At 34.8% G+C, this 16,251-nt stretch overlaps 1 protein-coding gene across 1 annotated transcript; it reads right to left on the bottom strand.

Moving 5' to 3' along the window:
• Positions 1-6,896: 6,896 nt before the first annotated feature.
• LOC144574716 (putative protein phosphatase 2C 62) lies at positions 6,897-10,136 on the bottom strand. Its single transcript, XM_078324755.1, has 5 exons — positions 9,979-10,136; positions 9,413-9,664; positions 8,723-8,999; positions 7,946-8,100; positions 6,897-7,294 (listed from the first exon to the last, which is right to left on the bottom strand). The coding sequence occupies exons 1-5, from the start codon at positions 10,012-10,014 to the stop codon at positions 7,157-7,159; spliced, it is 858 nt and encodes a 285-aa protein (XP_078180881.1). The 5' UTR covers positions 10,015-10,136; the 3' UTR covers positions 6,897-7,156.
• Positions 10,137-16,251: the final 6,115 nt, after the last annotated feature.

Below are 16,251 nucleotides of genomic sequence, written 5' to 3'. Positions count from 1 at the left end.
TTACATTGCTCAAAGGAGGGACAACCCAAATTTAAAACAAACTTTAATTCATTTGATAGGTCAAAGTCAGTTTAGGGGGGGGTCATTAAATGAGGATCTCCACTAGCACTTTGCAATTTTTTAGGAACACTGTGCCATTTTTGCACCGGTTGGGCGCTTTAGATGCCCTAAAATTGAAATGCTTTCATCTGTCTCTAAAGGACACTACTAGGTCTTGGTTGAGAACCCTAAATGAAAGAACCACCGGTAATTGGGATGAATTGCAAAGGGTCTTTTTGGGTAAGTAATTCCCTCCATCAAAAACCCAATATTTTAGGACCAAAATCACCACATTCAAGCAAGGTAAGTATGAATCTCTGACTGACGCTTGGGATAGATGGCAGGATCTTTTGATGATGTGTTCTCATCATGGGATAGATTGGTGGTTACTTTTTCAGTTTTTCTATGGTGGTCTAAATTATCCTACTAAAACTCAACTAAATTCAGCTGCAGGTGGCAATCTTGCAAACAAGGACTCCGTGGAAGCCATGGAGATGATAGAAGACATGGCCACTAGTCAAAGGGAATGGACAGCAGCTGACAGGGAAGGAAGACGGGGTGGCGTACACAAAGTTGATGATGTGACGGCTCTGCAAGCAAAGGTAGAGGCCCTGCAAATGCAACTTGCTATGTTGCATCAGGTAAAATCTGTCACTACACAACAATGTGGAATTTGTGGTGGGACTGACCATGACATTGTTTCATGACAAAGTCCTGGTGAAATTGGGGATCAATTGATTGAGCAGGTAAATGGGTTGTTTTATGATGTGGGGGACAAGAGAAACCCTGATTACAAACAGAACTATTCCAACAATTACAACCCAGCCAACATATGGAATCACCCCAATTTTAGATGAAAAAATGACTCAGATGACCAAGGTGTCCAAAACCAATACTAGAACCGATCAAACCAATACCAAAACCAAGGTCCTGATGCAAAACTTGAACGGTTCGAAAAACGAGTGGAAAAATTCATGGAGGATCAAGAGGAAAAAACAAAAGGCAAAGGAATTTCAACACTGACACATCTGATCAATTGAGGAACATAAATCTCAACCTCCAAACTTTAATCGCTGGAAATAAATCACTAGAGACTCAAATTGCTCAACAAGCCACCTCATTTCCTTGCCCACAAGAGATGCTATTTGGCAAGTCGGAGAACAATCCGCGTGAGCACATCAATGCAATGGTGGCAGCTGATCAGCAGAACACACAAGAGGGTGCCAGTCGCAGAAAATCTGAGAGAATCTGAGGGATCGCCACAAAAGGAAGGTGAATCTCCAAAAGTGGAAAAATCAATTGCAGATCCACAATAGGAAGGTGAATCCTCAGAAAAGGTAAAAACTGCAAGGTATATCCCTTCTGATAAATATTTTCCTTTCTCAACACAAATGATCAAATTAGGAGTAGATGGTCAATTTGGCAGTTTAATGGAGCAAATCAATCAATTGATTCTTGAGAAAATCTTACAAATGCCAAATCTAACCAAATTCTTATTTAGTCGGACCCGAATTGTTAAAGAAAAGAAAAAAAAATAATTTAAGGAAGGTAACAAATTAAATGACAACCCTCTTAAGATTTTACCTTCAAAATTGAATGATCCTGGTGTCTTTTTTGTACCATGTTCAATAGGAAAGACCAATATTCCTACTGCCTTGTGTGACCTTGGTGCAAGTGTTAGTCTTATGTCCAAATCTGTTTTTGACCAGCTTGATTCATGCAAGTTGGAGCCAACCAATGTTAGGTTATATTTTGCTGATGGTTCATCAAGGGCTCCACTTGGCATGTTGAAAAATGTCATTCTAAAAATTGGGAAACTAAAGATTCCTGCTGATTTTGTAGTTAGTGAGACTGATAAGAATACGCAATCAAGCGTGATCTTAGGTCGAGCTATTTTGGCAACAGCAGGTGTAGACATAAATGTCAAGGAGAGACAAATTTCCTTTTTCCGTTGGAGGAGAAAAATAATATTTTCACCATCAAAGTTTTTTTATCTCTCTTTTAATAAGTTTCCAAAAGTTGTGCAAGAATATTTGCAGGTGCATGCGAAATCTTAGAAAGGAAAGTCAGTGGCAAGCTCTGAGACCGATCTATTATGATAGGTGAACAAGGAAGAGTTGAAGGATCTGTTGTTTAGGAAACAAATCAGCGCGCATAATCCGAGCGCAAGGAGAAGTGAAGGGATGCCGCCCGATCAGCATCCCTCTTGATCAATGAAATAGGGTCGATCCATTGACCTAAAACCAAGCGCTTCTTAGGAGGCAACCCAAGGATGAACAAACTTTTATTTTTGCACTAATTTACTTTTTTTAGTCGTACTTTACTTACTAAAAAAAATCGAAAAACAGAAAACCAAAATAGCAATACCAACTCAGAGCTGCTATGCGGCTAACTGTGCGGCCAGCCTAAGCCGCACAACTTCAAATTTCACAATTCTCGTTTTGTTTCAATTTTCGCAGGAAACTGACTGTGCGACTAGACATGCGGGCACCCCTAGCCACATCCCAGCTCGCACCAACGCCCTCTCCAGCCGTTATGTGCAGTCAACAAACAAGTGTGACTTTCCGTGCAGCCAGCCTACCCGCACCCTCACCCGCATAAATTCAAACGACTGCCTGTTGCAATTAATTGGTGCGTGAATCTTGACACCCTTTCTTCTTCTTCTTCTTTCCTTTCACACACACCTCTATCTTTATAAACACAACTCCACTCTTCTTTATTTTCCAACATTCATACACCCTCAAACCTAGCCAAAACTCGCTCAAACCACAAATTCTTCTTCTCCTCGATCATTCCGATCACTTCATCTTCTCGGTTTTGCTTCGTTCATTCAACTCAAGAACAACCCGAGCAATCAAACGCGATCTTCGCTTCAATCGAGTTTTTCTTCTTCTCTCTTCTCTTTTCATTGTTTTTCTAGATTAATCTTGTTTAGAATTGTTTTAGATTGGTACCAACAATCTCGTTTTTGGTTTTATACCATCATTTCGGCCAAGAACAAAAATCCATAATTTTTAAGGTTTATTTTCGTAGTATTAAAACCCTTAGTTTTGATCCATTTTTACTGTTTAGAAACTGTCCAGACTTGTTTGTGCGGCCTGGTGTGCGGCCCCCCCTACTCGCACAAAAATTCACATGTTCCGATTGACTAACTCTCTGTGAGGCTTGCTGTGCGGGCATCCATATCCGCACAGCCCTGTAATAGTGCACCATACCCTTTGTGCAGCATGACTGGCCCGCACCCTAACCCGCACCAACCCCTTGACTTCTCGAATCATTGTCTGGACCGTGTGGCTTGCTTATCCCGCACTCCTTGCCGCACCAGCCTCTGTTTCGCCCGTTTTTATTTCTGTTTTACTTGTTTATTTTTCTTTCTGCACTTCTAGGCACACGTTGGTACCGTGTCTCCCTTCTAGTTTTTTCTAAGTTTTTTCAAGAATAATAGTGTGCTCAAATCATCAAGGAACACAAGAAGTGTTGGGTTTCGAGGAACGGTTCAAACCCATTTAATTAGCTTAAGCTGCGGAAAGAGTAAAACAAAAATTTTTACATCTAACTTAAGCTACGGATTAAATGAATCAAGAAGATTCGTTTAATCCTATTTACAGATCTACTCCATAATTGATTTCCTAAAGCATTAAATCTATTTACAAATTAAATAGATTAATATAACAATTTATACCTTGATTCCAAATCTTAGTTGGAATGCAGACCGAGCGAGTAGAGCCTCACCAGGGATGGAATCGACTCGCAGTATCACACGTGTAATACCTCTATTGGTTATCCACCAGGACTAACCGGAGAGCGATTTACTTCTTCTGCCAGAAATACCGTAAACCGCGGAATTCTGCAGAAACACTATTCACCGAAATAGGGACAGATTAAATATATTTAAGACTCCAAGTTATTCAGTTTCACTTAAAAAGCAAAACACGAAATACCGCAGAGTTTGCAAAAATATATTTTTCCGAATCTCGTAATAACCGAAATCAGGGAAGAGAGAAAAACCGATTAACAAAGTAATCAGATTAACATGTGAATTAACAAATTTTCTCTCTACCCTCACCCCTCTATTTATAGTGTTTTGAGGAGGTTCGCAAAAGACCAAAATACCCCTCAAAACAAATCTATTTACCAAAAGCCCTTGACACCTCATCCTTTAATATGTGAAAAGACCAAAATACCCCTTCCACACCCTTCCACACTCTTCTCCATGTTTCTACACCCCTAAGGTGTCATGCAAGGTGGCATAGGTGTGAAATGACCATTTTTCCCTTGGCCCATTAAGGCATGAATAGTAAAAGGCTTTGATTTTGGGCTTTGACTTTGGGCCTTTAATTTTAATTAAGGCTTTGATTATTTTGGGCTTTTAAATCCATAATTCAAATCCATAATTAACAATTAAAATTCCAAATCATATATATATAATTGTCATGTACAATTATATTTCTTTTCGATTATTGTTCGGTAACTTTTATACAACGTAACGTGTACGTTTATAAATTAACCGTTGTTTCTGCTTGTCATTCTAAATGACATTTATAATTTAATTATATCACGTATAATTAATTATAACCATCTTAATATTAATTATAATCAATTTATAATTAATCAGTAAGATTCTCCGAGTAGCTCCTATATGGTGTGACCCAATAGGATCTGTGTTATGTTGGTAAACAGAGTTAAAACTGTTTTAACTTCTGTTAGTCATGGGTGGCATCTGGCAACACATCATGACCATCCAATTACACAGATGATGCTGTACTGTACAATATCACGATCCAGTAAACAATTTACTTGTGTCAGTTCTTCTGTCTCATAGCTATCAGATCAGTTTTAAGGTAGCTGTGTGTCATCCTTGGTAACTGTATCTTTTCTTGATCTTGAGTAGATTATCAAATATAATTACTCTTGTAATTATACCGCATGCAGATAATCTAACTCTATCAAGGGGCCCAGTGATGCTATAGCTCGTATAGAGATACGAGGGACAAGTAGTATTCTTGGTAGACTATCACTTCCTCAGCTAAGTTATACATATGGGAATGCTATCGTTATGGCTGCTTTTTACGGACAGCGTTAGATAACACTCACTCATATATATTTCTTAGTGGGAACGATAAATACCTCATACTGTAGAACTTTGACACTGAATGAAAACATAAATGACACGAACACAATTCTATTTAATGTTTCATTCGGGGTCTGTCAAATACCATGTTCCTAGAACATGTATCCATGTGATTAAAATGACATCTCGTGTCAGGTGGTTTGTAAAACTTAACCATCTTTTAATCCACATGCTAACTTTATTGCGGTAATTAGTGTTCCTGCTAATTACCTTGGTCAGTGACTTTTAAGAGTATATATTATCTATATTATGGAGTTTCACAATTTCAGTCATGAACTCGAAATGATCCATAATTTCAATAATACTCAAGGCAACAAAATGATATATAAATAAACATTCAATTCATGAACAAAGCTTTATGATTAATTTATCGTATTATTGACTTCTAGATTATTACAAACTAACAAGAAGGACGCGCTCAAAAAAGGCGAGTCTAGCCGCTGTGTCAAGCGCAAGCACTCGCGCCGACAAGAGCAAGAGGAGGAAGAAATTTCCAATCTCTTGAACCCTACCCCAGCACCAGTCATGAGCTTCGCACATGCTCAACGACGTAATTCCATCAAGTACAATCGCTTGCTTATCTCCTCTCGATGGATCGATGTCCATGCCATCAATGAACTAGGGATTGGCAACTCTGTGGAATTCCTCACCTCACGCATCGTCTTGTGGAACTTTCTCTCTGAAGTGGTCCCAACATACACCAACATCACCATCGAATTTCTCTCTACTGTTGAGTTCGACCGCGCCAGTGGCATCATCTCCTTCGACTTAGGTGGCTTCCATTTCCAGCACACATCAACCGAAATCATGCAACTCCTCAATCTGCCTTGTGACAATCCGGCCTCCATGAATGACACATGCATATACGACCCCGCCATGTCCAAGCATGCATTCAAAACCGCCATCTGTCAAATCGGGGTGCTCTCCTGCCAGATGAACAGGGCCATTCTGCACCCTACTCTCCGCTATATTCAGCGAGTCCTGCCTTACACCCTTTTTGGGCGACGTGAGACAATGGCTAAATTTAATGAGGCCGAAACTTTTTATTTGTATTGCATGTTGCGCAGGAACAATGATGAGCCACACCTTCTGCCACACTTCGGCTACTACCTCTGCCGACATCTCTATCAAGTCACCACTGAGCACCGCCCGAATGGCCAGATCACTGTGGGTGGCATCATCACCAAGCCGGCTAATGCTCTCAACATAGATGGAGCCTTGCCTCAGTGAAGGTTGGAATTCAAGCCTTGCCTCTCTTGCCACCAATGTCACTTCTCAGTTCACTGCTCTCAACCTCCGCCTCGACGGCATGCAGACTGAGATTGACAATGCCGAGGATGATGCCTACTATGCCCACTGGTATAGCTCTCAAGCATATGAGGCCAATGTCCGTGATGAGGATGAGCGTGAGGACCCCCCTACACCATCTCGCGCAAGATGGACTAGGCAAGCAGCAGCAGCGGCGGCAACAGCACGCCAAGATCCACCCTCCGTAGAATCTGAGCATTGAGTTTTATTGAATGAGCTAAGCATGAGCTAGAGAATCTAGACCAGGCGTTATTACCAATTGAAAAGTTTTATGCTTGAGCACCCTTTTACTTATAAAATTGCGCATGAGGGTAAATTTAGGTTACTTTCTGATCAAAGTCCAACCCAGCCTCTAAATGGCACAGCTCCGAGCAGGAATTATGATACAATGTTCAATGAGTTTATGGCTCTAAACAAGTTTAAAAAACTCAAATTTCTACAACATTTCAGAAGTTACAAGAGTACATAAAGGCCTATTTCTTCACAAAAATACAAAATAAATATAACAAAAGCAGCACCCAAACATTCCTACTTAAACTACAAGTTATAAACTCGGCCGTAGAACTCAAGTCTTACTGTTGAAATCAATTGCATTTCATACATACATTTGCACACTTGTAGAAGCAACTAAAACATTTCAAAATGTATTCCCAGGTAAAATTTCAAAAGAGATTCTAATCATTCAAACTTGACAACAATACAAGAGATATCATCTTTGCTTTTCTTAACCACAGCCTCATCCGCCAGGTGCTTGGCAGCTGTTCGCGGATCCTTGATATCTTTGATCGCATCAACTGCTTCTTGGTTCGACATGACCTATCAAATTTGAAATTATCGATTGTATCAAAGAAGATTACATCTATGGTTTCTAAATAAGTGATTATGCAAATGGAGAATGGAACATTTTTGAGTGAATTGCATCTAGTAACCACCAATAAAAAAATTGGATATTAAAGCAAGGACCATATCATTACCATAAAAGAGAAACAATATAAGTTAAAATATGTAAGAAAGTCATGCTGTGACCCGATCTCTGTGACGGAACCGTATCGTGATGGAACCGTGCCGTTAATATGTAAATATTAAAGAAGGTTACATCTGTGGTTTCCACATAAGTGATTGTGTAAAAGGCGAATGGAACAATTTTGACTGAATCACAACTGATAACCATCCATTAAAAAAAATGGATATTAAAGCAAGGACGACATCGTTACCGTGAAAGAGATAAAAATATAAGTTAGCTATTCAACATCAGCTACCTAGTATTTTTATGCTTTATTCTTATTAAATTTGAGTTCACTCTAATGCTGAAAAGAGATATCATTTTAACATAGGAAAAGTATAACAGTAAATATGTTATTGGAAAACAACTCCTAGACTAAAACAACAGAAAACCTTCAACATAAATATCACTATTAAGCTTTATTTTTGTATTATTTTTTTATTTTCAGATGCAACAAAATTTACCTTCCACAATCCATCGCTTGCAAGAATTAAAAAATCAGTATTTTCATCAATTATTTCATCTGTAATGTCAGGCTCTGAACTAAGATGCTTTTTCAAGCTCCTGTCACCAAATGCCCTTGCTACGGCCAATTGACCATCGACACGTGGAACATCCCCTAAAATTATAAAGGTGCAAAGAAATTACAAGAAGCAAGAAAAATTAGAAGAGAAGGGTAAGATTATACTAATCGCAAACTAAACAGTTTCATTAAAAATGTGTATAATCATAGGTCAACTGATATGTGTTATCATACCAGTTTAACAAATGGTAAAAACAATGGCATAAAGGTAATAAATTTTTGTACCATGCACACACTTTGAGATGCAATGTTTTTGAACATCTTGTTACTTGTTCCTAATTACTTAACTATTCACTATTTCATAGCTAGGGGTGTTCAAAGAGTATTTTCAGTTAAAATCGAATTAAAATAGTCAAAACAAAATTCTATTCAGTTTTCAAAAATCTAACGGCTGAACCAAAAAAACTGAAGTAAATTTCAGTTTGTTTGGTTCAACTGAAATAAGAGAGATTAAATTTCAAATTGTCAAAACTCAATACATGCACAAATACATTTAATAATCTTAGAAATTAATATCAAGATATATATTAGTCGGAACCCAAATAAGAGATTTAACCGAACCAAATATAAAAAACCAAAGTAATTAAAAAATTGAACTGAACCAAACCAATTAACCCAAAAATTTGCCAGTTCGGTTGTAAACTATTAGAAGTTGTACCCGGGAAATTTGAAACAAAACCGCCTTTTTCTTCAATATACTTCCTCTCACTGTTCGGTTCATGATCCACGGACAGCTGTTTTGCCTCTCCATTTTTGCATATCACTGCCCTTGAATCCCCGACATTTGCAACCACCAACTGGATACCATTGATGAGTATAGCGGTAACTGAAGTGGACCCCCCTCGACCCAGTTCAACCGCCTTTTCGAGTATCTTTTCATCAGTCAATATGTATGCCTTTTTTATTGCACTATCCATGTTGGTCCAGAAATCAGGCTATGGAAAAGAAACAATGAAATTTTGAATAAATTAAAAAATTGTGTGTTTTCATGCCATAAGAGATCATTTTGGAGTTTCATCCATGCACATAAATCTATACTGTAATTAACCTTTCTGCCAGGTACTTGTTTAACCAAACTATTGTATCTTGTCTTTATTTATTGTTTGTGGGGAAATTACGTATCTCCCCTTATAAATTCATAATATCATAAATACCCTTCTAAATTTCAAAAACTCACATATTTATCCAATTTATTGACTTTTGTATTCAAACTCATTTTAAATTTGTTAAGTACCCATTTGACCCTTTATTGAAAAACACCAGTGCGCATCATTCTTATACTGTACTGGTGCACAACTATGTAATAGCCAGATTAATATCTTTGACAAAATATAGGCAGATTTATTACCTCTTTTAATATGTTGTCAAACAAATTTTTTTGCAAGAAGTCAGGTACGTCATGTCCCAAGTGGCCATCAAAAATTGCAAAAAGCCCCAAATCGTTATCCCCAACTTGCCTATACTCTGCCACCAAGTAATCCTCCATTGGATGGTTTGATTTTCCCTTTAGAAGGTAATATCCATGCCTAACTTTCCTTTCTGCCATTTTGCTCTTTCCCTTACCGGTTTCAGATCCTGACGGTGCCAGACCCGCTTTGACCTGAACATAATAGAGTTAATGCTATGAACTCCAACATTCATCAGATTTAAACAACCAATTGCTAAGTTGGATCCCAGTAACACAAAATTTAACAGGTAATGTTGCATTTACAACCTCATATAAGAGGAATTTGTATTTTCTGACAAGATCACTGGTTGGACTCTGAGAAAAAAGAGTACCAGCCAGCCATTTTGAACAAAACCACACAGCAATTGTGTTATTTCAATGCCAATCTGACATCTTTATCAAAGAGTTACGATTTCAGATAGCTGACGCTTCTCAATTGAGGGTTAAATAAAATAGTTTAAAATTACTTTCATCTTGTGAAAGATCTCGCTGCCTCCCAACATGCTTTGATCGATCTTCGTTGTCTAATTTAGGAAAGAAATGAAATGACGAAATTGCAAATCGATGAAGTAAATAAACTATAGTATGTATTGGAGAGTGGGAGAGAATAGAAATAGAGAAAAGGGCCGAAGAAAATAAATGAATTTAGAGAGTAGGTGAAGTAAGGGTTCGATTCCCAAAAGTAACTCAAATTTTGAGTTTAGCTTCCTACCGTCCGATCAGATTCCGGGCCTCAATCCGGTCCGAGACGGGATGCCTGGAGATGCTTTTACTCGTGCAGATTCTGATCGGACGTTCCAGATCTAAACAGAAATATTATGTTACCTTCGGTGATTTGAAAACGGTGAAGTGATGGGATCCGTTGACTCGGCTAAGTCGTGGAAACAAAACTATTGACTAGATCGCCGCTTTCGCCTTTTCTTTTAATAATGAGAAATCGATTTGCGTATCCAGAACGCACCCCAACTATGGACGGATAGCTTCACTTTTTCTTAATTAGATCTTTGCATATTGATCCGTATTATAAATTAATATTTTTTTGAAGTCAAACAATTGATTTCAATAATTTAACATGATAAAATTTACTTACAGACCAAATTTTTATATTTTTAAATTATTTAACTATTTTTTAGATAAATAAAGATTATGTTGAATGATTCAAATCAAAATTGTTCAAAATTTGGTCTGGAATCTAATTCATAAGAGATAACTCGATGTTTATTTACACGTCACTGTTGTACTTTAACTATAACAAGTTAACGAGAACGAGAACGGTGTAGGTCCAATAAGTATTGGATTTATTTTTGGATCTAATGAACTCTAACATCATCTGATAAGCATTAAGATATGTGCGTACGAAAATTGTAGTAGGTTATAGGTACACACAAAATTTAAAGTGGAGTGCATATATCTTAATACAGATCGTGTGGTGATTGAATCCATCAAATCAAGTATGAATTTCAAGTTAAAACCTATCTTAAGTAGAAATTGTTTTCTTGATTTTTAATTTGTGTGGACCCGCTTCGAACTGATACAGGTCAAGAATATTAGGCCTGTTACATCCGACAATTTTTTAATCACGGGTACGTCAATCCGATCTACTGATCTTCACGGAAATTTTTTATTCATAGAAATTGAAAAAAAAGATAGAGAGAGAAATAGAAAGAGAGCATATTTTGTGATATTGATAGAAAGATTGGTACAGATTTTACCGATTCTAACAATCAAAACACTTAGAATAGACAGAATTTCTACATATCCTAACTTATCTTGGATCTTCTGTGAGAACAGTGCTTGAGAAGATTAAGAATTGATCTGTTGTTATTTCTGTTTTGAAGACGGTGTCACAGAAAATCCAAAATATATTAGGATGGGTAGAGATTCTGTCTATCCTAACTGTTTTGATTGTTATGATCGGTAAAATCTGTACCGATCTTTCTACCAATATTACAAAACCTACCCTCTTTCTATTTCTCTCTCTATCTTTTTTTCAATTTCTATAAATAAAAAATTTCCGATCTTCACCATATAACTTGAATTCTTTTTACAATAAAAGGAAAAAAAAAAAAAACTTGAAGACCTCACCGGTTTCTATTAAAATCAAGTGTACAAGACCTGATATCAAACAGCTGGTATAAGACTTTAGAACATGAACCTTTCTTAATTATAAAAAAAAAATTACTAATAATGAAAGGGTGTGGTGTGTATTGGTTTGAATATTACCGTTGACTTGACTACTTTTGCACCTTTTATTTTACATGTTTACTTTGGTGATGAGAGCAAATAGGCCGAATTTTTTATTAATATCCAAATTTTATATTAAATTTAAAAAAATATCCGAATCGGTTGGTTTTTTCGAAATCTACCCATTCCGGAAAAAAAAATTTCCGGAAACTCGGTTCTAACTCCGGAAAAAAAATTTCCGGATTTAGGATTTCTTTTTTTTTTTTTTTTTGCTAAATCCGGAAAAAAAATTTCCGGATTTAGGATTTTTTTTTTTTTTAGGAAATTTTTTTTTTCAGTTTTTATTTATAATTTATTTATTTTTTGAATTGAAGTATTACAAATATTTAATATATTTTTTAAAAAATAGATGGAATACTATATAATTTGATTTATTCGAATGACTGCTACAAATAATCCGGATCAACATTTTTCATGCCGAATTTTTTACGGCCGTAAAAAAATATAATATAATATATGTATATGTATATATAATATAATATATGTATATGTATATATATGTATATATAATATAATATATATGAAAATGAAGATATAAAATATGAGGTATGATGAGGTATAAAAAATATGAGGTATTGGAACCCTCGGTTAGTGCCTCAAAAATTCAGTTTAAGTTTTCGTTCAACGGTAGGCATTCAACGATCGGTATTTTCAAAGTTTTCAAAGTCCAAACAGATCGTTGACTGTCTATCGTTGAAACGAAAACTTAAACTGAATTTTTGAGGCACTAAACGAGGGTACCAATACCTCATATTTTTTATACCTCATCATACCTCATATTTTATATCTTCATTTTCATATATATTATATTATATATACATATATATACATATACATATATTATATTATATATACATATACACATATTATATTATATATACATATACATATACATATACATATACATATACATATACATATATTATATTTTTTTTTTTTACGGCCGTAAAAAATCCGACATGAAAAATGTTGATCCGGATTATTTGTAGCAGTCTTTCGAATAAATCAAATTATATAGTATTCCATCTATTTTTTAAAAAATATATTAAATATTTGTAATACTTCAATACAAAAAATAAATAAATTATAAATAAAAACTGAAAAAAAAAAATCCTAAATCCGGAAAAAAAATTTCCGGAGTTAGAACCGAGTTTCCGGAAATTTTTTTTCCGGATTTAGAGTTTAATTCCGGAAAAAAAATTTCCGGAATGGGTAGATTTCGAAAAAAACCAACCGATTCGGATATTTTTTTAAATTTAATATAAAATTTGGATATTAATAAAAAATTCGGGCAAATAGGCATACTACACGTGCTGATTGGACAATTTGGTTTTGATGTTCATCGAACGGCCACGCTGCTTTAATTTTATCCTAAGGTAATTGCAACACAATTTAATATTATTTAACATTGCGCAAATCCAACTACCATATTGCAATCTATCGTAAGTTTCAATGTGGTTTCATTTAATAAACAAATTAATTAATTAATAAATTAATAAAAAGCTAACGTAGCTGTTTAGTATTGACCGTGAATTAGATAACCATTCTAAATACAAAACTAATTTTGATGGATTAAACCATCCGAGCTTTACTGCTTGAATGAACAAACAAACAAATGTGCAATTCTCGAACATGCTGTTCATAAATCAAAGTAGTTATTTCAATGCAACATTGTGTTTGATTTTATCGCTCCAAGTACATAAATACATATGACCTCCAAATCTAAACAAAACACATTTATAATCTCAAACGAGAAAAAGAATCATCCCTTGAAAACAGTTAACTTCAGTTAAAAAAATTAGTTTACAAATTTCTTGAACAATTTTGAAACAGTAAGTACTGGCTTTATGAGTCCAGGCTGCGTATTTCCCATAGTTTAGCTGCAAAATGATACAGTTTATGGCACCACTGACGAACTAATGATTATCCATTCGTTCATATGAAAAATGCAGCTGTAATTTTTTAAATTGAAGATGCATGATGATGAGGTATGTAATTCCGTTATTTACCAGTAAAACGTGGAGGAAGATTGATGCTTGTGTGAACTAATCACTATGTATCTCTGTGAAAGGCAGCAAGAGTAATAAAACATGATTCATTAATTAGATAATGTATAAATGCATCGTATCAGACATTATTATTTATAAGATCAAAAAATTGTTCATCTAACTTTTCCCAACATAATTTTCACTGTAAATGAAAACAGTTCGTATGCGCCTTGGTTGAATGCTACAAGAACGATACTTTTTTTTGAGATAAGCTGACAGAAGCTGCCAGAACTTTTTAAAGCAAGGCTACCAAAGAGGGAGGGATGGTAAATTTAAATTCTGCCGTATTAGCCATTCTGACATCTGGGTTTTTTTTTTTTCTTTTTGACTTTTTTTCGGCAGTTCGTTCTCCAGACGACCCAATATAGGAGGGGTACTAGACAAAAAACAATGTTTTTTAATGCTATGAATTCTAATTTTCAATATTTTAACTTCTAATTCTAATTATCAATCTGAATTCAAAAAATTTATTTTAATTTTAATCCTAAATTTAATTCAAATTACATATCATAATTTCAAAGGAGACAAAAACTTAAAAGAGCCAAAGTTAATCCAAACCTATATATCTCCATAAAATTTCAAAATTCAAAAGAAGCAGTTGCCCTCCCTCGGGCTCTACCTGGGTCCACCCTTGCAACAAAACAACATAAAGTTTTATTTGTTTTGTTCTTTTCGAACTTCTTCTGAAGTACCAAATCTGTATCTTTTGCTAGCTTTGTTATTATTTTCAGTTGAGTAATAACATATCATCCATCCATTAATTGTTATTGTATACACTTGATTAACGTGATGCTCTCTAATATGTTGCTTCTCCTGGATTATGCACAACTTTAGCTCGAGTATCAAAGGTTTTTTTTATATTACAGACATTAACAATTGCATTCCTTCTAGTACCTCTAGTAGGTGTATAGAATTTCGAAAATGGCCATGGATTGAAATATATCTTCATTCTATTATTAAGCACGTTGGGTGTCCGATCCGCCAACGACTACGATTGAAAGTTGAAATTTCAGATTTAATCTTAGCCATTCAATTACATAATATGTTTTTTTTTATTAAATGCATATGAATAATGTGTAGAAGTCTAAATTTAACTAAAAATATACTCGCCACACGTACCGCCACATGATGCATTACAATTAAAATTAAATAAACTCTAAAATTTAGCAATATAATATATTTTCTTATTTCTTCCTCTCCAATTTAGCGATATAATTATGTTTCCTTATTTCTCTTCTATGTTTCTATAGCTATTGCCGTGAAAAATCTAGAAATGTTATCAATTTTGTTTCTATACATATCAGGATATTTGATAACAAGTTATCCGGCTTTTAGCGATTTTTTTTCTTTGTTTCCTTGTTTCTCCTCTTTAGATATCTACATGCATCTCTTGCATCTTTTATTTGTATGAGAATACGTTAGCATATTCTTTTATTGTTAAATAATTATTTTTATTAGTCTATTTTTCATGAAAATATGTTATTTTGTATGAAATTTTTTTTCTCTTATAATGTATTCCGTTGCAACGCACGGGAATGATACTAGTTATATATATATGAACACAAAAAAATGCAGAACATGTGACACTTCTTTAATTGACTCCAAAATAAATCTAATGATTCTGATTAATTGTAGACAAATTAGTCAATTTTCTAAAGTAATCTCATTACAATATTCTAGCAACATACATATAAAATGTAACTACAAACTAAATAAAATAATTCTTTAACATGAAAATAAGAAATATACATATTGAAATACATGAAAATGTACCTTTTGACATATGTGTGAAGTTCATGACTGTCAAAACAGGTAAACACATATAGGAACCAAACCATCAACCATGTACTACTTTTTTTTTCCTTTTTTTTTTGTTGTTGTGAAAGTTTGGCAACGACTACCAAGATCATGGGAGTTCCCATGTACTTAAGGCATCTATTTCACACCAACGTGATTATAGTTTATCTAATATTTATCCGCGAGGAATCATACTGAATATTGGTCTATATAAAAAAGGTGTTAACCTTCTTGATGTTTATTTGCGTAAATCCTAGCCGCAATCTTCTATTTTATTTGCCAAACACATCATTTTTCTTCTCTTGGATAAATAAACCTTTTCCATTTCCTCCATAGCTAAATTTCTTCTCTTGAAATTCTTCTCAATTGCTGGATGTCATTCCTCTACCAGTTTTTTCCTCCGTGTGGTTGATCTCCTCCACCTGGTTTCCTCTTTAAAAGATAAGTTGATGAAGATCTACTCTTATTTACCTTTTTTTTAATTTTACAAACCTTACATATATTTACCTTGCACCATTGAAAATATGTCTATTATCTTGTAAATTTTGCATCTTGATTATTTTCTTTTCCAATTGCTTTGGAAAGAATATTGACCTAGTTAATTTTACTGTCCTCTAAAATAGCTCACAAGTTATAGAATTAGCACTGCAT

This window comes from Carex rostrata, chromosome 23 (assembly GCF_964058835.1).
Source record: "Carex rostrata chromosome 23, lpCarRost1.2, whole genome shotgun sequence".
Lineage (NCBI taxonomy): Eukaryota > Viridiplantae > Streptophyta > Magnoliopsida > Poales > Cyperaceae > Carex > Carex rostrata.
Note: the sequence above shows the minus strand (reverse complement) of the source record. Positions and strands in the feature narration are given on the sequence as shown.

Bases quoted from the DNA above. Each gene is read 5' to 3' on its own strand.
- LOC144574716 (XM_078324755.1), bottom strand. From the start codon at position 10,014: ATGTTGGGAGGCAGCGAGATCTTTCACAAGATGAAA. The intron at 8,101-8,722 runs GTACAACTTCTA...TTATAATTTTAG, and splicing joins TTTTGTTTCAAATTTCCCGG to GGGATGTTCCACGTGTCGAT. The intron at 7,295-7,945 runs GTAAATTTTGTT...CAAATTTGATAG, and splicing joins CAAGCGATGGATTGTGGAAG to GTCATGTCGAACCAAGAAGC.